Here is a 24,344-nt window from a genome sequence, read left to right as displayed (position 1 = left end):
AAACAGCCCCTGATTTTCAGAAGTTTTTTGAGCAACTCGCGTTTTTCGCGACGTTTTTCGCGGCGTTTTCGCAGCATTTTTTACGTCCGTTTTTGGAGCTGTTTTCATTGGAGTCTATGAGAAAACGGCTCCAAAAACGTCCAAAGAAGTGTCCTGCACTTCTTTGACGAGGCAGTCATTTTACGCGTCGTCATTTGACAGCTGTCAAACGACGACGCATAAATTACAGGTCGTCTGCACAGTACGTCGGCAAACCCATTTAAATGAATGGGCAGATGTTTGCCGACGTATTGTAGCCTTATTTTCAGACGTAAAACGAGGCATAATACGCCTCGTTTACGTCTGAAAATAGGTCGTGTGAACCCAGCCTTAAGGAGACTATGCTGCCTTTTACTGATAAAAAAAAGGGTCTGTTAATAGATCTATCTAATGCATATTGTCCCTAATCTAATATATATTGTCCCTAATCTAATGTATATTGTCCCTAATCTGACTAATTTCCCTGGTCCCCCTTTTACATTAGTCAACAGACCTGACCAGCAGTATCCCCCACACTCCTTGCCCCTTAATGCACTTCATGTCTTTCATACACAGATACTGGCTGGTGACCGGCTCATGCAGCTTCATGTGTACATTTTGTGTCTCCCTTATTTCCGCATAGATTGTAAGCTCTTGCAAACAGGGTCTTCACTCCTCTTGTTCGAATTGTAAATAGTTTTGTCAATATGTAATGTCTAATATTGTCTGTACATGTTCCCTCTAAATTGTAAAGTGCTGCGGAATATGTTGTCGCTATATAAATAAAGATTATTATTATTATTATTTTCTGGTGACAACATGTATTTTCTTCATTCGCCTCATCACTTCTCTAACCTAAATTAGATTTAACATGTTAGGGTCGAAGTGGGCCATCAGATTGGACATTGCAACCACAGGCACAAGGACAATCTTTTTTACTTCTCTGAAAAATGAATCTATATCCCAATGATCCGCTCTGTTAATACTCTGTTTCAGTGTTGGACTGAGGTTCTTCGGGCCCAAAAGATGAAATGTTTTTGAGGCCCCTCCTCCATCTATACAAAGTATTGGAACATCTACTTTAATTACATCATAAACTTTGTAGTCATCATAAAACACACTTGATATGGTCAAATAGGTTATTTGCGAATCGACCCATAGATCATAGTGGCCAGAGACTGGCTCCAAAGCTAGCCAAATGGAGACTCATAGGGGCTCATCATTGTTTCAGAGCCTGGGCCGACCAGATGAGCCTTTGGTACTCTGGTGGGCTGGTCTGACTTTGCCACATCAGTGAGATGCTGTAATGCAAATAAATATCTAACTAAAAATAACAATCTGTTACCAGATTTGTTTAGATAAATTATAGGAAGAAATCCACACAATCTGTTACTATCTTATTTTAGTCAATCACATTGATCAAATATTAAGCATATTTCATGGATAATTTGCAAAGATAATCCGAAAAATGGCCTTACCTTCCAATAAGCAGAAATTCACTGATTACACCCAATCTCCTCATTGCCATTAGTAGTCCTCGTACTGTCATTCCCTCACAAAAACATACCACCACTCTTGCTTTTGGCAATCTCTCACGAAGTTTTTTGAGTAGTCGGTCAAAACCTTTCTCCCCTGCGTTGCTGTAGATCTTGTCCGTGTGGGCAATGCACAGTCCTTCTTGTGAAGCAAGTTCTTTAAAAGCCTCCATCCCACTTTCTCCATAGTTTCCTATAAAATAAGATTAAAATGACTTTAGTGTCTTCTGCTTCTGAACATGTCTTCCTATATTGTGTCTGCAGCATTTAAAATTAATATACTTTCGAATTATTTGACATATCTGAGAGCTTGAATTGGCCTGACCCACTGAACCGAACATTGCACATAACATAACAAAACGAAAAATGATTCTACATTCTTTCTGATGGGAAATCCTTGCCCAAGGCATGACATTAAAAATATAAGGACATTTGGAGCTTAGAACTACTTTTAACATATGAATATAAATGAACTAAAGAAGCCCACCATGTACTTAACTGTATACAAGGCAAGGTAATAATAGTAAAAGAATATATTCCAATTTGAAAAGAAAACTATAAACTTTATTACTGTAAAATTCTTTTATTCCAGCATTAACAAGGCCTAATGGGCATCATATTATCAGATGTTTTGGATTACTGAATGGTCATAGCAAAGCATAGAAAAGTTACTTCACTGTTCGCTCGCTGCTGTTCGAGCCCCCTGTTTGAGTATTTTGGTAAATTTTCTTTCTATAATTCATTAGTATTCCTTCTTCACGGGATGCATTTGTAATAACGGCTACCAATAACTGTTAACTATAGTTTATAGTGAGAATTTCCCATTGGTGTTGTATAGGAAAGTTCCTGTCCTAGGAGGAAATATTTTTCTTGTCATTAAAATTACACCATTGAAAAGCATGATGAGTCCAGGTTGTTTTTGTAATACTATTTCAAACAAGGCACTTGTCTTAGGCCTTATTCCCCAGAAGTTACATATTTCTTGTCAGTGTGCTCTCCATTTTAACAACGGACTGCGCACTCACTTATACAAGTCAATGGCGCTATTTACACATCATTTTCTTTCGACGGAGACAGTGTCTATAGTGAAAAACTCACAGCATGTCTTATTCTGGTCTGTTTTTATGGAACAGACTTGTTCAACGGGTACGAGAAAAAATATAAACAGCACATAGATAACATCAGTGTGCTGTCCGTTTTTAACGGATCAGTTGCTAATGAAACGCAGAAGTAAAAAGAAAAGTTAAATCAGGAAGCGCTTGTAGAGGAGAAAAATGGACGTGAAACACGGATGACACATGGAAACCAACACAGACATTCATATGGATGTAAAAACTATAAACAGTGCACATCTTACGGTTGACCTTGATATTAACCTCTTGTCTAAAGCTTTTGTAAGTCCTCGTCTTCCCTAGTGATTAAACACATCTCTATTTTTCTATGCGTTTTTTAATCAGACTGTCTGTTTTGGATCTATTAAGACACTCAAAGTCATCATGCAGAATCTGTCGACAATTGTGTTGAGACAGGTGCAATATGAAGAGTGTGTGGCATCTTCTTGTAGGTAGCTTGGTTTGAACCTCAGTATTGTGCTGCCACTACAATGTTAGTTTACTGGAGATTTCGGGGTACATATAGACCCAAAGAGGTGGCAAATTTAAAATGTTACATATTACCACTATTTTCTAGTTGATTAGTTTTGATAGGAGAACCTCTATAAATGGGATTTCCAGATACATATATATATATATATATATATATATATATATATATATATATATATATATATATATAGCAATAGAAAGCAGCAGCACTCACTAGAAACAAATGTGTAGGTGCCAAGCAAGTCGTCCAGATCCAAGGACAAGGCAGTATATAAAAATAGAAATCTTGCAGCACTCCAAAATGTGAAAAATAAGTGGTTTAATAATGTATCATGTTGTTTAATGCAACTTTTTAATTGTTTTTTTATTTATTTTTTTAAATGTTTATTTTTTGAGATACGGTATGGCTCCTATGTATCCTAGATATGTAATGCTCTATCTGGCCCTGAAATCCCAAATTCGTCAGGTCAGCAGGACTGACGGCTTTGGTGACAGCGGTTCCTGCGTTTCTCTAACACGTAGGATCCAGCTGTTATCGATCACATCTAAGTTCATCATTTAGATGTGATCGATAACAGGTGGATCCACCCAGGACTTGCTGTCACTGAAGCCATCAGTCCCGCTGCTTAATTCGGTTTTCAGCACAAGATACAGCGTCTATTTACCTAGGATACATAAAAGCTGTATCTCAAAAAGCTTAAAGTGTTTTTTTTAATCAAAAACAAAAAAAAAGTGTTCAAAGGTTTACATAGCCTCTTAATTACTGTATCAATAAAAACTTATACAACAGAGCATTGCCTAGACTGGATAAAATTGTATCCACTTCTCAGCTTATGTATGTTGTCATTCCCTGACAGCAAACAAATATCTTGAAAATGGTGAGGATTTGAAATATAAAGTACATTAAGGAGTTCTAGAAACTTAGTGGACTTCTAAAGAGTTTAAGCTGAATAAACATTGTATCTCCTACTCCTAGTAAACAGTTCAGAGCAAACTACCATAGTAACATTAGTTTACAGGGGGTAAATACAGCCATGTGGGCTTCAACATTAGAAAGAAGCCACATTACACTGCCTGCTTCATAAATTACTGCATTTTTAAAAACTATGTTTTTGTAAATAGGAATATTGGCACATTATAGGAGAAACTTAATATTCATACACATGAGGCTGAGTTGGCAGGACCGAGGTTAATCCTGTAAAGTCTCACAAGCCCTCTGAAAAGGTGACATGAAGACAAAGGGTTTGTTTTGAATGCCAGAGCAGTTTGGCATTTCCAAGTTTCCCTCCCACTCATATCCAATATGAGCACAAATTATCAGTACGACTAATGTACTTTATAAGCAAACGCTCTGTCTCCAGCATACTCAGTAATTTTCTTTGCAAAACATTGACTGCTGTCTACAGGGCATAATCTATAGGAAGTGAGGAAAAACACGATCCCTTTTTTATTTTATTTTAAAGGGACACACTATAAGGCCTCCTTCACACACACTTTTTTTTCTGTATTTTAAAATGCATGTATAAAAACAACAAGCATTTTTTTACATGTGTTTTTTATGGCAGGTTTTATTTGGGGACATTTTATTCAAGCGTTTTTCCTGGTGTTTTTGTAGTTCTACTCTGCAGCCTATGGAGAAAAATGCCAGAATAGAACGCCATACCAAGATAATTCTGAATTTTTCTAAAATCTTTACTGACCCCAAAAGCGATACACAAATGCCACAGTCCAATACGCGATGTATATAGGCTTTCCCATATTTCACTATAGACTTTAAACTAATATATGGTCGCTGTGTTTTTTTACCACAAAAAACAAAGCACTGTGTGTGAGACTAGTATAACAAAAACCTCATGCCTTTTCCATATCTGGTTTTCTGGATTTAGTACACACTGTGCATATTATAAGGCTAGGTTCACACCTGCTTCGCTGCTTTCCGTTGTTCTGCTCCATCAGAGAATACCGGAAGCAACGATTCCGTTGCACCACAGACACCATCCGCGGACGACGAAACCCATTGACTTTACTGGGTACCGTCGACTTTCTGTTGGGAGTCTGTGGTTTTACCGGAAACAATAACGCTACATGCTACCGGTAATCTCTGCCGGACTTGTGACGGAGGCCCCTAACGGAGACTCCTTCGCAGATGTGAACAGAGCCTAATGTATTATATAGAGTCCTTAGTTCTCCACTAAATGTTAACTCTGCTATTTATGAATTTTCATTTCATGGCAACTTTCATGAGATTTTAATGGGAATGTTGCACAATAAATATATAAATTTGTTAGCTGCCGTGCTATTGGAGCATTATTTTATTACATGGTTTAGGACTCATACATTCATCAATGCAGTATAGGAATGGACACACAAGCCCACCATGTGCCGCTGTATGGTGCATCTATGAGGCACTGTACTCTCCCATACAAGTACTGTCTTAAAAGGAGAATATCTCAGTAATATTGCAATGGAACATGCCATGTTTTGTTTTTCGTCTGGAATCCACGATAAAAAAAAATCCTTGAGGCACATGGAGGTACATTACGTAAGTCTATGGGTGCCATATAATCGATGTGTGCCTTGTTCTCATGTGCATCAGGCCTGTGACAATGTTGGATAACGTGGTTCTTTAAATAAATGCAGTAAGAATTTGTTTTTTGTTAACTTTTTTATATCATTGTAGAAAGGCACTTGCTTGAACTTACACTTGTCGAAATGCTTGGCATATTTTCAAACAGACCTATGTAGCATGGCAGAAAACTAGACACAATAATTACATAGTTGTTAATGGCACAGCTAATTGGCTGGCTAGTATTCAACCTGCCACTTCTATGTGGCGCTCGTTTTCACGGTCCATATCGGCCATGTAAAAGATGCCTTACTTTATAGACAATCATTTCAGCGTAGGCACTACTATTTAACACAATTTAGTGACACTACAATACCAGGGTATCCACACAGGAAAATAGGCTTATGTAGATGATTTTAGCAGTAGTGGTATATTGTCACTATGTAGTCTAAAGGCCCTTTCACATAATCCAATGATCGGCCAAACGGGCAATCATATAAACGCTTTTTCCCTATCATTGCCCTGTGTAAATAGGGCAACGATCAGTCAATGAACGAGCAATAACTTGTTCATCGGCTGATCTGGTCGTTCATGCGGCCAATAAAATGGTCACTAGTCAGCAGCACATCTCCGTGTGTAAACAGGAAGATGTGCTGCCGACATAATGGAAACATATAGGAACAAATGAGCGTAGAAATGATCGCTCATCCCCATACATAACCGATCATTGCTCCGCAAATGACGGCCGATCAAAGAGCTGTCGGCGTTCGTTTTTACGGCCCATCTCGGACCGTGTGAAAGGTCCCTTACTTTTGGGATGATGTTTTCTGTGTAGGCACTACTATTTAGCACAATTCTGTGACGCTACAATACATGGGCACCCAGAGAGGGACACAGTATTATATAGAGGGTTTATCCAGTAGTGATTCTTCTCACCAAAATATTTGGGCAAAAAGCTTGTCTGGGGCAGGCCAAGAGAGATCATATCAGTTCCAAATGAAAAATTTTTAAAAAAAGGAGGTATACAGCAATTAAAACCAGCCATAGGGAATTCGCTGTCCTGTGGAATATCTTCTAGACATGGGGTTGTTGATGATGTAGGAAATTATATTGAATTTTCATCCAATTGACATCACTTATCAGATATTGAGATATGGTTAAGGTGGTGCTGCACTTAAAGCCACACTATAATATATTTTAGGCATATCAAGATAATGTCATAATTTATGTATGCAATTTATGCATTGCAGAATGCTTGAACGAGCAAAACAGAAAGCGGTACGTTCTAGAGCTTCTTCTTATCTTGAAATAAATAGTTTTCTGAAATATTTTCTGTCCTCATATGGATAACAAGTAACCAGTGTGCATTCAGTATACCGGCCAGATACCTGTAACATCTGGTTGTCAAAAAAAATAACTCTCTAATGCCTGAAATAATCTCTGCCAGCATAATTAGCGTGTAAGAGCCTGACAGTCTTTTCTGGACAAGCAGTTTACATCTTGTCTCCTGGACTGCTGAGTGACTTTGTAAAAGAATTTTAAGTTTTACCTAAAAGAAAACTTTTTCCATTTTATAACATATATCTTGAATAAAATGTAATTATCTTATCATCCTAGATGGCTTTACCTGCTTAAAATTTTAATAGATTACAGTGAAATATCTAGAATTGTACTATGAATATTCACAGTAAATGGCCTCTCTGACTGAATTAATGTGACTCTCATCCTGCAGTTAAGAATCTTTGTGACATTGTACAAAAGTGGAGTTGTCATTGTGAATTAACATCTCCAAAGTACACAAAAAAAAGTATTATCATCATTGGCTTGTTATATTTATATCAATTTTTTTCTTTACAAAGGAATTTGATTTTTACTTTTCTTGTCCATTTTTTTTTTTGCCAGTTGTATAGAATACAAACATTATATATACAGAAAATTATGTCATTAAAGGAGAATTTCAGTTTCCACATATAAAGCTTGTTCATTTTATAATGAAAAGTTAGACAGCTTTCCAATATATTACCAGTGCTACCAGTACTATCTATATTCAATATGAATCTTTATTGCTTACGTCACCTGGTCATGTGATGGCCAGGTACACTGACACACAGGTACACAACTCGCAGGCTTATTACAGTCACAATACAATTATCAGAGTTTTGCCTTGTAATGAGCATCTGTGTGTCCATGATATGACCAGAAAAGATTTTTATCCACTAAAAATAAATAATGCTGTTTCCTATTGAATGACAGCAATCAGTGATTTTAAAAACTGTTAGGTATTGATACAGAAATTATATTGGAGAATTGTCTAACTTTTCATTCTATAAATATTTTTTTTAATTTAATTTTTTTTATTAGAGTTTCAATATATATATTGCAATTATATCAATGAACATCTCATTTAATTTATTTTAAAAACATCTTTTTTTAATCATTGTATTTATGAATTCAACCACTGGTGGATTTAATGAATTTATGTCTCTTGGAATTATTTGTGTCCAGTTGAAACATTTTTCAGGAAATTTCACTTAAAGTAGAAGGGCTGCGTTCACATCTGCATCAGGGCTCCGTTCCGACGTTCTGTCGGAGCTATCCGTCGCAATGGAGCCCTGACTGACGAAACAGAAACCAGAAGTTTCCGTTTCCATCACCATTGATTAGACGACTACGGTATTCATTCCGTCAAAACAACGGAACCCCTGCACAACGCAGATAAACGGAAACCATTTGCATCGGATGATAATTGAAATTAATGTTGATGGAAACGGAAACCTCTGGTTTCCATTTGTGTCAGTCAGGGCTCCATTCCGCCAGAAAATTTTGATGGAACGGAGCCCTGATGCAGATGTAAACGCAGCCTTAATGTGTATAAAGGGTGATGGCTTTGACTAATCAATAAATGGTGAATCAGCTGTCAGCATATAGAGGAAACTGCTACATTTTGTGCTCTAAGTGGAAAGGACAAGGGCAAAGCCATATTCATGAGGGGACATTTTGATTGAGAATCACAACTGAGAATCTCTCCATTCATTTAGTCAGAGCATAGTGACACTGCGTTATTCACTATGTGCTGTCTTATACTAACACATTAACGTTACTGAAGTGTTTAGACAGTGAATAGACATTCCTTCCAGCCAGGACGGGATGTCTATTCACAACCCCGGCACTTTGTTATCGTTTCTGTGGTACTTTCAGTTGAGCAAAGCGTAATCTCACTGTAACCTGTCATTTACAGTGTTATCTCGCGAGATTATGCTTGCTCTGCTGTAAGTACCACACAAACGTTAACAAAGTGCCGGGATTGTGAATAGACATCCTGTCCTGGCTGGAAGGAATATCTAGTCACTGTCTAAACACTTCAGTAACGTTAATATGTCAGTATAAGACAGCACATAGTGAACAACGCAGTGTCACTATGCGCTGACTAAATGAATGGAGAGAAGTGCATGATGCTGATTGGTCAGCGTCATACACTCCTCTGTACAACGCCCACTTGGTCTAAAGTAAAAACACGCCTAGTTGGGCATTAAGAAAGTCATTAGCATTAAGCTAAAATCTCTCCTAACGTGGTAAAAATAGATTGTTTTTCTAAATAAAAAGCACTGCTGTCACCTACAGTATAGCGCCCATCTCCTTATGTAGGAAATATGGCGCTTATAATGTGGTGACAGAACCTCTTTAAAGACACTGAACGCACACTGAACAGCAGATCGCCACACTGGCTTCAATTTAAAAAGGAGTTGTCTTCATCAGTCCTGTCCTGTGATCTTATGAGGATTCTTTTACTATACCACAATGCAGAATATGCTAAATATATCTGACTTAAAGGGTAACTAAATGTTTGACAAACTTCTGACATGTCATAGTGACATGTCAGAAGTTTTGATTGCTGGGACCCCCACCAATGGCTAAAATGAAGCGGCAGAAGTGCTCGTGCGAGCGTTGAGGCGCTTCGTGTCTGTTCGTTTTTTTACGGAAATCAATGTATCGGAGTACAGGCTCAATAGAAAGTCTATGAGCCCATACTCTGATACATCGGCTTTCCGGAAAAAGCCGAACTGTAACGAAGAGGCTGAACGCTCACATGAGCGCTTGTGCTGCTTTGTTTTAGCGATTGGTGGGGGGTCTCAGGGCTTGCACCCCCACCAATCAAAACTTCTGACATGTCACTATGATGAATACTAACTCAGCCAACAGTTACCTACCCCAACCTTCTGATAAACGTCCAAGCTCAGTTTGGCCGATCATGCATGTTTATTTAATAGGGGAGAGGAAAACCAGCTGATGCCAGATTCTTCTGGAAGGGCCTTATCTCCTGACAGGTGGCTATACCTAAATTTATCTTAAGGGCAGCTTTAGAAGAGACAAATGGATACTGAATACGGTTCAGCTCTTATCTTATCTTTAACTTAACTACAATATTTGTAAATTTTATATCAAAGAGCTATAGTGTTGCCTTAAACTGTACAAGTTATGCTCTGTTCACATCCACAATTTTCATTATTCTTTTCCTTAAGAGGAAGTTTTTAAGGAAGTTTTCCTTAAAAGAAAACACTGATGCACCCGATAAATCCTATTGACTTGGTCTTTTTCATGGTTTCAATCATTTTGCCAGACAAAATAGTGCTGCATGCTGAGCTATTTTGTCCAGCAAAAACAACGGAATCTGCAACGGAAACCAATTGACTTAATGGGTTCCATCGGGTGCCGTTGGTTTTCTATGACGGAGCAGAACAATGGCGCCTGGAATGCAGTTGTGAACACAGCCTAATACATAATTCTTTCCAAAAACAACAATGTGTTTACATATAAGGAATTTTTTAGTATAGGGCTGTTGGGTGGTGCACTTCACAGTTAAAAAAAAAGCAGGATACACTACTTTAAAAGTTTACTGACTCACATAAACCTATCTAAAGCAGTAAATTACTATTGACAAGCTGTAAACGTAGTGCCTATTCATGAAGGTTTCTTTTTTATTATTATTTGAACTGTAGGTCGAAAAGCATGGGAAAAAAAGTTGTTTGGATAGCAAATTAATTTCAATCTACTGCTTGTCAAATTTCCGCAATGTGAAAAAATAACCTTGGAAATGCAAAAGTAATGTGCAATCTTGTTTATTTCACATACAGTAGTTGCAATAAATGTGCTTAGTCGGCATGTGGTTTACCGGAAACTCATACAATATATAACATGCAATAGTGGAATGCCTTAAAGGGGTTTTCCCATCTTAGATATTTGTGTCTAATAGGAGGGGGTCCCACCTTTGAGCCTTCAACTATCAGAAAAAAAGGGATCCCTCAAGACTATTTGTCATACTATTGGCACTTTGTAATCATCTACTTTATATATTATTTATGTATTTCCTATATACGTTAATATACAAGTACAGCACATTAGAGCAAATTACCACAAATTACCTACTCAGCTCTGAAAAATAATGGAATCAAACTGGAATTCACTGCCAGGCTCCAGCAGTGTAAACATGTCACCCCTATCTTACTAACCTGTGGTATATGTACACTAGGGGGTACACTCCATGTCCCCAATGGTTAGGCTATGTTCGCATCTATGTCGGAGGCTCCGTTAGGGTCCTCTGTCGCAGATCCGGCAGGTTTTGCCAGAGTTTACTGGAGACAATAACGCAGCATGCTGCGCTATTGTGTCAGGTGAAATCACTAACACCCCGACGGAAAGCCAATGGAACCCATTAAACTCAATGGGTTTCGTCGGCAACCGGCGGTATCCGTTGTGCAACGGCACCGCTGGTTCTGTCATTCCCTTGCTCTGCTCCTCTGATGGAGAAGAACAACGGAACACACCAATGCAGGTGTGAACCCAGCCTAACTAGTACTGTCCTCATGCTGTGCTTTAATAAGTGCAGCACAGTGTATGATGAGAGTCCTGTGGGTATTTGATGTCATTTATTTGAGTATGGGGTACTTGGCTTAGAAACTTTGAGAAATACTGATCTAGTCAAACCAATTTTAACAAGTGCCCTCATACAGACTTGGACAGTGGTGGAGATAATATACATGATTTTTGAGCTAGCCAGGGTACCTTAGGGGCCCATAACTACCCTTCCCACCAGGAAGCAGGCCATGGACTGATATACCAGAGAACTTTCAAGATTCTTCTTTGGGCCCAGATTTGAATGCAATAATGTAATAGAGCATAACTATGTCAAGATCCATGAGGTCCAGCAGAGGACCCTCATGACCAAATGGAACATGAAAGGCACAACTTTTCATACTTCAGTCTCTGAGTCTGGAAAGTTTATTTCCAAAGATTACATGCAGATTTGTTATATAATAATAGTGTTTCAGTATTGACAATATTACAAATAATGTGTGATCAATATTTTTCAAATGAACTTAAAGTATATCCCTAGTTAAAATGACTGTAGAGATAGCATATAATAAAGAAAGACAATGATGTCACTGAGAGTAGTTTTGAGAGTTAGGGGTTGAAAGGGAGAAAGCCACTGTACTTCAGTCATGTCATAGAAATCCATGTAAACAGCTTTTTCCCTAATGTCACTAGCTTTTATGAGGCTGAAGTATATTATCTTTTACCTTTTCCACAAAGATCTCTCAGAGCCGCTTTAAGTGATTTTATTCTGACATTAGGTATATTACGAAATGTGTGCATGAAACAAGAAAAAGTCTGTGCACAGCTGTTTAATTATTTTTATTTTTTACCATAGATGTGGTGTGAGCTAATTTATAATATATAACCACTTTTATTTAAGCAATAAGTTCATTATCAAAGTATTAAAATGAATACATCTAGTTAAACACAATATAAGGCATAGTTCACACAGTTTTTTGACAGGCATTCCTGAAGGAATTTTGGGGCAGATTTTTAATTGCCAGCGTTTTTGCACACCGTTTTCCCCACTTTTTTGACGCGTTTTTTTACATGCGGCTCTTGAATCTAATGGAAGAACCGCAGGAAAAAACCTCAGCAAAAAATGCTCAAATCGAGCACAGCAGGTGTTTTCTGCCTACCATTGATTTCAATAGGAGGTCAGAAGCAGAAACCGCTCGAAGAAAAAGCATGCCGCTTTTTTTCCCCGTGAGCAGCCAAAAACCGTCTGGAAAAAAAACTCCTCTGCCTCCCATTGAAATCAATGGCGGCGAATTGGGCTATTTGATTCCGACGTGGATTCTGCGTCAGCCCAGCAACACAGCATGATCTTGCGATTGAAGCTGAGATCACGCTGGGCTGGGAAGAGGAGAACTGTATGACGCTGATTGGACAGCGTCATACAGAAAATTTTACACACTGCCAATAGAGAAAAGAAAGAGTTACCTCCCATTTGGCAAGTATAGCGAATTAGCATATTTAGAAAAAAGCTCATAACTTTGCAAAAAATAAACATTTTGAAATACAATTTACACTGTAGTTATCAGCATCATAGCACCTACTAGATTAGTTAGGAGATAGGGAATTAATAAACTAGTGACTGATTCTCTTTAACTGACAACTGGGTGTTGCCATTCCCTTTGTCAATGTCACACTGTGACACTGTCTAGTTAGTGCTGACATACTCAGATTGTGCCAGGACATACCATATTGACAAGAGGAATGGTAACACCCATTTGCTAATTTATTCATACATTTTTTTGAGAAATAACAGAGGAATGGGACAACACACAGTTCTTAGAAAATATGTGCAATAATTTTTTATTTTCTTACTGGTCCTTGCTAATAACTTTAAAACTGGAAAAAAAACTTTTAGAAGTGGTGCTAACATAGAAACTCTTTATTAATTGACAACAGCTTCGATCGGTCATTTGAAGTCAATATTATATGCATTATCTTGTAATTTTTTGAATACCTGTTATTTCCTTTCCTTGAATATAAAAAAAAAAATCATATGTATTTTAAAGCTTGTCCTTAGATACACTGGAACTGATAACAAGCAAAAATGATCAGTAATGTCTGTACCTAAAAATTAAAAAACATTAATATGCAAGTCTTTGACCCTCTAGTTAGATGGGTTTTCTCCGAGCTGCATGCACATGAACCCTGCATAATAACATTGTAGAAAACCTTAAGGGCTTTTAAGTCTGAGTGGAGTCGTTCCAATAACCAAGGGAAGCAAATTCAGTTACTGGACATACATAAATTTCATTAGCACTAAATCACGTTTACTTCTAAAATGGCAGCATTTAATGAATATCCTTTAATTGTTTTTATTAGACTCAATTAAAAGAGTACTTCAGGTTTGGATGTACTTTACACCTAGTGCCTTGCGAAAATATTTATCCCTCTTGATGTTTTTCCTGTTTTGTTGCATTACAACCTAGAATAAAAATGGATTTTAAATTTGATTTTATGTAATGAACCTTACAAAATAGTCCAAATTGTTACAGTGGAATGAAAAAAAAGTGCCTTGTTTATTTAAAAAACAAAACAAAAAATAAAAACTGAAAAGTTGTCAGTGCATATGTATCCAATTCACCCGATTTGCTATGGAACCCCTAAGGTCTGGTCAAACCAAACAATTTTAGAAGTCACATAATTAGCTGAATAAGGCCCCCCTGTGTGCAATCAAAGTGTCACATGACATGTCACATGATGTCAGTATAAATACATCTGTTCTGAAAGATCTTTGAGTCTGCAAAACTACTAAGCAAGTAACATGAAGTCCATGGAGCTCTCCAAACAGATCAGAGACAAAGTGGTGGAGAAGTAAACAGTAGATCAGGTTTGGGTTATAAAAAATATTTAACTACGGTCATGTGCATGTGGCCTAACATTTATTACTTGAATCTAGTTAGTCTTTCACACATTCACTGCCATATATGTAATTCTTGACAGGTTTTCTATGAATTAACATTTTGTCCCTCTGGGTGCCTAAAAAGAGAACTGTTCTTTAAGCAGATTTTACTCACCCATGGTCCTCTATTTGCCTGTAATGGAGGGGGCATTTGTAAAGCTCCTCCTATAGAGGAGGCAGAGGTAGTGAAACAGAACAATCTTCCTGTACAAACTATGACAGGAAGGGGAGGAGCTGCAGCAGAAAGAACACACCCCCTGAGCTGCCAGCCTGAATAAAATTTAGCAAAGTGATTGAAGCAATGAATGGGGAGATCTCTGAATCCTAGTAAAAAATTAGGGCTGGTTCTAGCTTTGTTAGAACGGATATTGTCATGCACTATATTGTGTCTGATTTCTATTCCTTCATTAATTCTGAGACAACCTCCTTAAGTCTGTTTTCCGTGCCTGGATTTCTATGTAATGGCAAGTAGGATTGGTAGAGGGACTTGCCATTCCCTTCCCTCTCCAGTACATTATTTTTTCCCCGTCCAAATCAGTACAGGTTAAGCTACAGAACTAATTTCTGAGCCATAAATACTCTGCAGCAAGTTCAGAGAGGGTCAGAGCCTGGGAATCCACACAAGGATAGAGTGGAAATGATTTAAGGGACACATTACTCATGCTTTATAATAGGTGACCAAATCCGCTGTTTAGTTAGTGCCCAAATGGGCCAAGTCTTTGTTTTCTTTTTATGCTGTAAGTCTTGTATGCTGGATAAGAATTTGTTTACTTTTGGACTGCAATAAAGCCAAGCATGGACTTTAAACTTCAACTTTTTCATTGCCAACCGCAATCTAAGTACCTTTTCTTAGTACCCGCCAAGTGGGAAAAATGAGGATAGGGAAAAGGTTGGTGACTTAAACGGCAAAGTTCCCCAACAAAGCAGAAGGATAACTTTTAAAATGTATGATGTAAATTTGATCAATAGAAACAATATAAATTTTGACCCTTAGTTGAAATGGCACAAGCGTAAAATGTGTGCTAGATGAGACGCTTCCAGTGTCTCATAATAATAATGTAGCTTTATGTAGAAATAAGCAGGTAACACATGTTTTTCTCTTTGCAAAAAATAATTTATTTTTATCAAAAAATCTGTGTCCTGTTGATCACATACAGAGAATAAATATGAATATCACCCAGCGTGTTAAAGTCCATAATGTATCCGGATAAATGCCTGGTGATTTTATGTTTCGTTTGTAGAGACTTCACATGGAGGAAAGATTGGTGTATTACTAGGAGGTCGGCCCCCTTTCTCAAGCATGCGTGGTAAAACCCATTTACAGTTTAAATAGTATTGTGTTTTACAAATTACATTTAAAAGTACAAAGTAAAGTACAAAGTAAAAAATAAAAAATTGCTCACAATTTATAAATTAAAATGATAAAAACATACATTGCATGGTAAACAATTAAATAGAAAAAAATTATTTTTATGTTAGTACGGATAATGTTCACTTATTGCAATGAATTACACCTATTTTCTTAAAGGAGAATTACTTATTTTTAATGCCATATGGCAAATGTCTAATGCGCAACAATCATATATGATGTTAACGGGAGAGATCTCACATAGAGATATATATGGGGTCATTTTCAAAAGATTAAATATTTTGTTAATATCCAAAGGAATAATGAATTAAATATGCAGATCCCATGTATTTCTTATTACGAAGAATAGATTTTAGTTTATTATACATTCTACATACAAATATTCTTTTTTGAAAGTGCTTTATGTTACATTTCATTCAGGTATTTATCTACCGAAATTGTATCATAAATATTTATTTAGTACTTGAACTTTTTTTTTTCTGACCTACATACAGTATACTTTGCTGCATGGGTATTTTAACATATAGATTACATTTTTGCAACTGCAATTGCAATTATAGTAATCTTTGATATTAATTTCAGTACCATTTGTTAGATAATTTATGTAGTTACCTTTAAGGATAGAATTACAATTTTGGCAAGGAAAGGTTCAGTTTTCAGGAGTATTCAAAAAAGTTTGTCTAGATATATTCTTTTTTGTGTCAGTACGCATGAGTTGGTTAGATAAAGATTTCTTGCTGCGATACACAAATCTTGGTTTTTCACGAAATATTTCGGCTCATATTTCAGCATTTACCAATATTTTTCTATTGTAACTTTAATCATTTTGGAATGCCCGTCATAACTAGAAATGAATCGAGATTTCTGTTCAAGATTATTATTTTTATTTTTCCGTTTCCAGAGTTCTTTTATTTTTGTCAGCAAATTTCTCAATTATTTTATTTTTATGTTTATTATATTTTTTATCACTACTACATATACGACGGGATCGCATAAACTGACCTTTTGGGATCCATTTAAATATCTGTGGTGCATGTGCACTATTACATCTCACTAAGTTGTTTCTATCAGTAGGCTTTGAATACAATGTTGTTAGTAGTTGATTGTTTATTTTATTAATTTCCACATTGAGATAATGTATTTTCTTTGAACTGCATTCAATTGAGGATTCAATTGGGTCATGGCAGTTATTAAAATACTGTACAAATTTATCCAACCAATCCTTGTCTATCATGCCAAAATTGTAATTCCATCATTAAAGGTAACTACATAAATCATCCAACAAAAGGTACTGAAATTAATATTAAAGGTTACTATAATTGCAATTGCAAAATTGTAATCTATATGTTAAAATTCTCACGTGGCAAAGTATATGTAGGTCAGACAATGCGTTTAATCAAAAGCCAGCTGAATGAACATCGCTCAATAATAAGAACATACGAACAAAAAATAATAGATAAGGATCATCAAACATTGACTTTAGAACAATTAAACCAGAAATATGGTGAAGTGACCATTGAAAAATACTTTTCGAGATGAAACATAAAGTGTTTGATATAAAATGGTGTATCCTCAAGGAGATCGAGGTTAATGATGAGGAACAAATCAAAACTCGACTCCTCCAAAGAGAAGTATACTGGATCTATACATTGAAATCTACCAGTCCCCTAAGTCTTAATAAGTTTTTCTAAAAAATTATCGTGCAGTCATATATATACCTGTATATTTTTCGTATTTATATGATCAAGTAAATATAGGACAGACTTTTAACATCTCTTCATTAAGAATTATACATAAATAATAAGTAAAAATTTAAAGTACTATATAAATATTTATGATACAATTTCGGTTGATAAATACCTGCATAAAATGTAACATAAAGCACTTTCAAAAAAATATATATGTATAATTGTATGTAGTATGTATAATAATCTAAAATCTAGTCCTTGTATTAAGAAATACATGGGATCTGCATATTTAATTCATTATTCTTATGGATATTAACAAAATATTTTATCTTTTTAACTCCTTAACGCCGAAGGACGGATATATCCGTCCTCAGCAGCTGCTAGTTCACGCAGGAGGACGGATATATCCGTCCTGTGATGGCGCGGGTACTGCCAGTGTACCCACGCGATCAGCGGCAGGAGCACGGCTGTTATACACAGCCTGGCTCCTGCTGCAACTGCCGGAATCGAAGCGCGCTCCGATTCCGGCAGTTTAACCCATTAAATGCCGCTGTCAATAGTGACAGCGGCATCTAATGTGTTTGACAGAGGGAGGGAGCTCCCTCTGTCACCCGATCGGCGCCCCCGCAAACAAATCGCGGGTCGCCGTCGGGTTTCCATGACAGCCGGGGGTCTAACAAAGACCCCCAGGTCTGTCTTCCGCAACTGCCTGTTTGGCGATGCCAGAGGCATGACCTAACAGGTTGCCTGTCAGTTTTACACTGACAGGCAATAATGCTTTGGTATACTAAGTATACCAAAGCATTATATATGTGATCGGCACATCGCATAGTGAAGTCCCCTGGTGGGACTTAAAAAAAAAATGTCAATCAGTTAAATAAAGTTTGTTGAAAAAAAATAAAATAATTACAGTCAAAATCAAATAAAACTACTTTTTTTGCCCAAAAAGTGGTTTTATTCAGTAAAAGTGTCAAAACAAATAACACATACACATATATGGTATCCCCGCGATCATAACAACTTGACCAATAAAATGAACACATTAATGAAACCGCCGGATGTACGGCGTCCAAAAAACCCGCAAAAAACAACGGCAAAATTCTCTCTTTTCTCCCATTCCCCCCATAAAAAATAAAATAAAAGTTAATCTATAAGTCCTATGTACCCCAAAATAGTACTAATGAAAACTACGCATTGGCCCGCAAAAATCAAGCCCACATACGGTCACATAGACGGAAAAATAAAAAAATGACGGCTCTTGGAACGCGGCGATGCAAAAACAAGTAATTTTTTTCTAAAAGGGTTTTTATTGTGCAAACGTAGGAAAACATATAAAACCTTTACATATTTGGTATCCTCGTAATCGTGCCGACCCGTAGAATAAAGGTAACATGTTATTTATGCTGCATAGTAAAGGGCATAAATTTATAACGTGAAAATTAATGCTGGAATAGCTGCTTATTTTCAATTCTCTCCTAAAATAAAGTTAATAAAAGTTAATCAATATATTGTAAGCATCTAAAAATGGTGCAATTACAAAATACAACTCGTCCCGCAAAAAACAAGCCCTTATACGGCTATGTCGACGTAATAAAAAAAAAGTTACGACTCTTGGAATGCGACCATGAAAAAACAAAAAATAATCCTTGGTCATTAACGTGCAAAATGGCCCGGTCATTAAGGGGTTAAAATGTCCCCATATATCTCTCTATGAGATCTCTCCCGTTAACATCATATATGATAGTTGCCCTTTAGACATTTGCCAGCTAACATTAAAAATAAGTTGTTCTCCTTAAAGAACACAAGTGTAATACATTGCAATAAGTGAACATTATCCGTACTAAAATAAAAAAGAAGTTTGTTTTTTTACTTATATTTAATTGTTTACCATCACAATGCTTGTTTTTATATTTTTAATGTATAAATTGTTAGCACTTTTTTATTTTTTACTTTGTTGTTTTAGAAGTAATTTGTAACACGCAAGACTACTTAACTGGTTGCTGACACAGGACGAGAATGCTAGTCCTGAGCGGCGAGTACTTTGCGCATTAGGACGAGCATTCTCGTCCTGTGTGACAGCCGTCTCTGCGGGCGATCGAGAGCGGGGCAACGGCTGTAATGCACAGCCACGGCCCCGCTCTGACAGCGGAGAGGAGAGAAACATCTTCTCTCCGCCGTTAACCCTTTGAACGCCACAATGAAAGCTGATCGCGGCGTTCAAGGAGGGGGGGCTGCACATTGATCGCACAGAAGATAACTGTGACGCGATCAAAGCCCACAACTCATATGGCCAGACAGCCCAGGGTCCATTGAAGGACCCCAGGGCTGTCTGAACATATTTCCTGTTGTTAGGGCATACTGAGGTATGCCCTAACAACTGCCTGTGTACGATCAGTAACAGGCTAATGTACTGGCATACAGATCTATGTCAATACATTGCAGTTACAAAATCAAAATCAAAATGATAAATCCCTTTATGGGATTAAAAAAAAAAGTTAAATGAATGTAAAAAAAAATTAATGATAAATAAATAAATAAAAAGTAAACAACCTGTACAACAAATGTATAACATTATTTATGATGATCGGTGTAGGGTGTAAAAAAAAAAATATTAAAACTGCTGCAGAACTGCTTTTTTTCTGCAATTTCGCCAAAATAAAAATTTATAGAAATTAAACGATAATGTATTTGTACCAAAAAATGGTACCTACATAAAGTACAACTCGTCTCGCAAAAAAACAAAGTCTCATACAACTACGTCGTACAAAAAATAAGAGTTATGAACGTCGGGATGCAAAGAGGGAAATCTAAAAAAATTGCTCTGACCTCAGGGCCAAAATTGGCCGTGTCCTTAAGGGGTTAAACTGGTGATGGGTTTTACCACGCATGTTTGAGAAAGGTGGCTGACCCCCGAAACGTCGCTCCAGGTGTAGAAATACACCAATCTTTTCACCACGTGAAGTCTCTACAATCAAACCATAAAATCACCAGGAGGAATTTATCTGGATACATTATGGACTTTAACACGCTGAGTGATATTCATATTCATTCTCTGTATGTGATCAACATGACACAGATTTTTTTTAAAAAATAAATATTTTTTGCAAAGAGAAAAACATAAATGTTACGTGCTTATTTCTATATAAAGCTACATTGTAAATTTGATCAAGCCATGAAAAGACAAGGAATCTTTGGTGGTCTCAAATACTGTGAAATGTAATTTGCTGCAACCAATCTCTCCGGTAAAAATAAGCGAGGCCCTTTCAGCGACAAGAAGCCAAAGAATTCCTAAAAAAATAAAAATTTAAGTTTTCTGAACTACCAGGGCATACACACCTTAAAAGACATCATATAGAAACAGAACCCATAACCAAAGTAAATCTTAAGCCTCACTGAATTCCAGAAGCATGTAGAGCGTGTCATCTGAGGTTAAACGTATGCTTGGCCGAGGTGTAATCGAAGTAAGAGCGAGTGAGCAAGTACAATTATGCTAATTACAAAGCCCAATGGTTCTTGAAGGTTTTGTAATAACTTTAAAAAAACTTACAGAGGCTTCAAAATGTCACGCTTAACCAATGCCTAGGGTGAATGAACTGATTTAGAGGTTGTGTAACACAAGATATTCAACGATTCCGTTTACAGATGATGGGAAAGAAAAGACCGCCTTTTCAACCCCACATGGGTTGTTCCAGTAAGTGGTGATGCCGTTTTGGTTGCATAAAGCCTCTGCTATTTTTAAGAGGTTGATGGACCTGATCTTGTAGCCACATCATGACTATGCAGCTGTCTACCTGAACGATATGATCATTTTTAGCTCGGATTGAAAAAGTCCCCTCTAAAAAGTTCAGGCCATACTGTATTCCATAAGTGATGCAGGCATGACATTAAACTGAGAAATGCGCATTAGGCTTAAAGGAAGCCCAGATACCTTAGGCACTGGCATAGCTATAGGGGTCGCAGCGGTCACAATTGCGACCGGGCCCCGAAGCCAGGGGGGCCCACAGCCCCCCGCACTACATCAATAAAAAGTTACTATAGTAACTCAGGCCGCGGGCCCCTGTTACTATAGTAACAGACTGTACTTACCTTCCTGGTTCCGGATCGCAGCGGAGGTCCTGATGTCAAGCGCTGTGCACAGCGCATAATGTCACAGCGCTATGCGCCGCGCACAACATCGAGAGGACAGAACTTCCGCCGCGGCTGAAGAGGAAGGTAAGATTAGTAGCCCTGACTGGCGGGGTCCGACTCCCGGGACCCGCCAATCAGCTGTTTTGAAGGGGCCGCAGCACTCGTACGAGAGCTGCTTTCCCTTCATTCAGGTCACACTGTGAATCGGTGACGGCGATTCACAGTGTGAGCGAGTAGTGAAATGAAGGGGAAGCAGCTCTCGTACGATCGCTGCAGCCCCTTCAAAACAGCTGATTGGCGGGTCCCGGGAGACGGACCCCGACACATCAGCTATTGATGGCCTATCCTGAGGATAGGCCATCAATGTTTAGGGACTGCACAACCCCTTTAAGCCTACGATGTAGCAGGCTTAGAGGGCCCATTAGACAGGATCACAGATTGTGTGCTGCTGTCTGCTGGGCCCTGTATCTAAGCCAATCACATGGTAGGCTTAGATACATGGCCCATGTGTGATCCTGTCTGATGGGCCATGTATATAAGCCTACCACACTGTAGGTTTAGATACAGGGCCCCAGCACACAGTAATCTTATACTGTATAAGAATACTGTCTGCTGGACCCTGTTTCTAAGCCTACCTTGTGGTAGGCTTAGATACAGGATCCCACAGACCGTATCACACATGGGCCCTGTATCTAAGCCTAACACATGTGTTACTAATCGTTTTTTTTTTTGTGTGTATTCTTACAGGCTCGGTCGTTGGACTACGTCGGATTCCAGGACTACTTCGATGACGGCTTTTTTTTTAATTATTAATAAAATGGTTAATGAGGGTTGTGTGGGTTTTTTTATTTCAATAAAATATTTTTTCTATGTCTTTGTGTTTTTTTTTAAACTATATTATTACCGCCTTAGTAATGGCTGCCGGCTGATTGACAGCATCCATTGCTAAGGCGGGGCTTAGTGTTAGCTGGTGCAGAGGCCAACACTAACCCCCCTTTATTACCCGGTACCCATCGCCACCAGGGGTGCTGGGAAGAGCCGGGTACAATCCAGTACCTGTCCATCTGTAATGATGCGTGGCCACTGGGGCGGCCGCAGGCTGGTATTATCAGGAGGGGAAAGGCCAAAAACAGTGGCCCTTCCCACCCTGGTGATGCTAGGCTGCTGCTGCTTTATTGTATCTGGCTGGTTATAAAAAATGGGGGGGACCCCACGTCATTTAAAAAATAAAAAATAAAAAAATAATTGGAAAGAACGATGTCGGGTCCCCACCCAATTTTCATAACCAGCCAGATACAACACAGCAGCAGCAGGCAGCATGACCAGGGTGGTAGGTGCCACTGTTTTTGGCCTTCCCCAGCCTAATATTACCAGCCTGCGGCCGCCCCGGTGCCTGCCCGTCACTACAGATGGTCGGGTATTGGTTCGTACCCGGCTCTTCCCGGCACCCCTGGTGGCGGTGGGTACCGGGTAATAATGGGGGTTAGTGTTGGCCTTTGCACCGGCTAACATTAAGCCCCGCCTTAGTAATGGAGGTTGTCAATCAGCCAGCGGCCATTACTAAGGCGGTGATAATAAAGTTTAAAAAGATACAAGCACATAGAAAAAATATTTTATTGAAATAAAAAAACACAACCCCCATTAAACATTTTATTGAGAATAAAAAAACGCTGACATTGAAGCCCTTGTATCCGAAGTCCAACAACCGAACCTGTAAAAAACACAAACACACAAAAATAATCAGTAACACATAAAGAAGCAAAATTATTATTCTTACCTTTCCTGGGTCCAGCGCTGGAGCCGCAATGTCAGCGAGCTGAGTCCTGTATCTAATCCGATCATGTGTCATACTGTCTGCTGAGCCACTGTATCTAATCCTATCATGTGTGATACTGCCTTCTGAGCCACTGTATCTAATCCTATCATGTGTGATACTGTCGGCTGAGCCACTGTATCTAATCCTATCATGTGTGATACTGTCTGCTGAGCTGTGTATCTAATCCTATCATGTGTGATACTGTCTGCTGAGCTGTGTATCTAATCCTATCATGTGTGATACTGTCTGCTGAGCCACTGTATCTAATCCTATCATGTGTGATACTGTCTGCTGAGCGAATGTATCTAATCCTATCCATAGTTTATAGGGTCGTAGTGCTATAGATATGCTATGCTGTCTCCTATACACACATTTTTTTTGGGGGGACATATGTATTGGGGCTATTTCCCCTGACATTTTAAGTCCTTAGTGACGCCCCCAGCTGCTAGTGCTGCATTGTTGTGTCACTTAGGAGACCCAGCGATGCAGCTGAAAGCTGCGGACCGTCGGCCATGAGAAGTTTGCGGGGGGGGGCCAATAAGAACTTTTGCATCGGGCCCATGAGCCTTTAGCTACGCCCCTGACCTTAGGTACATCATTTGCAGAGGGTTAATCAAGCCACAGGTTAACAAAATTATGGCAATACAGAACTGGCCTAGTCCTCTGAAAAAGAAACAGGTCAGTCTTTTTCTCTGCATCACTGGCAACTATCATAGGTTTGTGCCAAACTTTGCCTCAATTGCAGTTTAATTAACTGACTTGACATAAGGTGGGAAGTCAGTAATGGTGACATGGACCCCAGAGGCAGAGAAGGCTTTTCAAAGCCTAAAGT

General features: G+C 38.2%; 1 protein-coding gene across 3 annotated transcripts in view; it reads right to left on the bottom strand.

The window, feature by feature from the left end:
* GRM1 (glutamate metabotropic receptor 1) overlaps positions 1-24,344 on the bottom strand; it is a 314,004-nt gene that overhangs the window by 242,052 nt on the left and 47,608 nt on the right. For all 3 annotated transcript variants that reach the window (XM_075862858.1, XM_075862859.1, XM_075862857.1), the window contains exon 3: positions 1,497-1,746. In XM_075862858.1, coding sequence (XP_075718973.1) covers positions 1,497-1,746 — 250 coding nt within the window. The remainder of the gene's footprint in view (positions 1-1,496; positions 1,747-24,344) is intronic.

This window comes from Rhinoderma darwinii, chromosome 4 (genome assembly GCF_050947455.1).
Source record: "Rhinoderma darwinii isolate aRhiDar2 chromosome 4, aRhiDar2.hap1, whole genome shotgun sequence".
NCBI lineage: Eukaryota > Metazoa > Chordata > Amphibia > Anura > Rhinodermatidae > Rhinoderma > Rhinoderma darwinii.
Note: the sequence above shows the minus strand (reverse complement) of the source record. Positions and strands in the feature narration are given on the sequence as shown.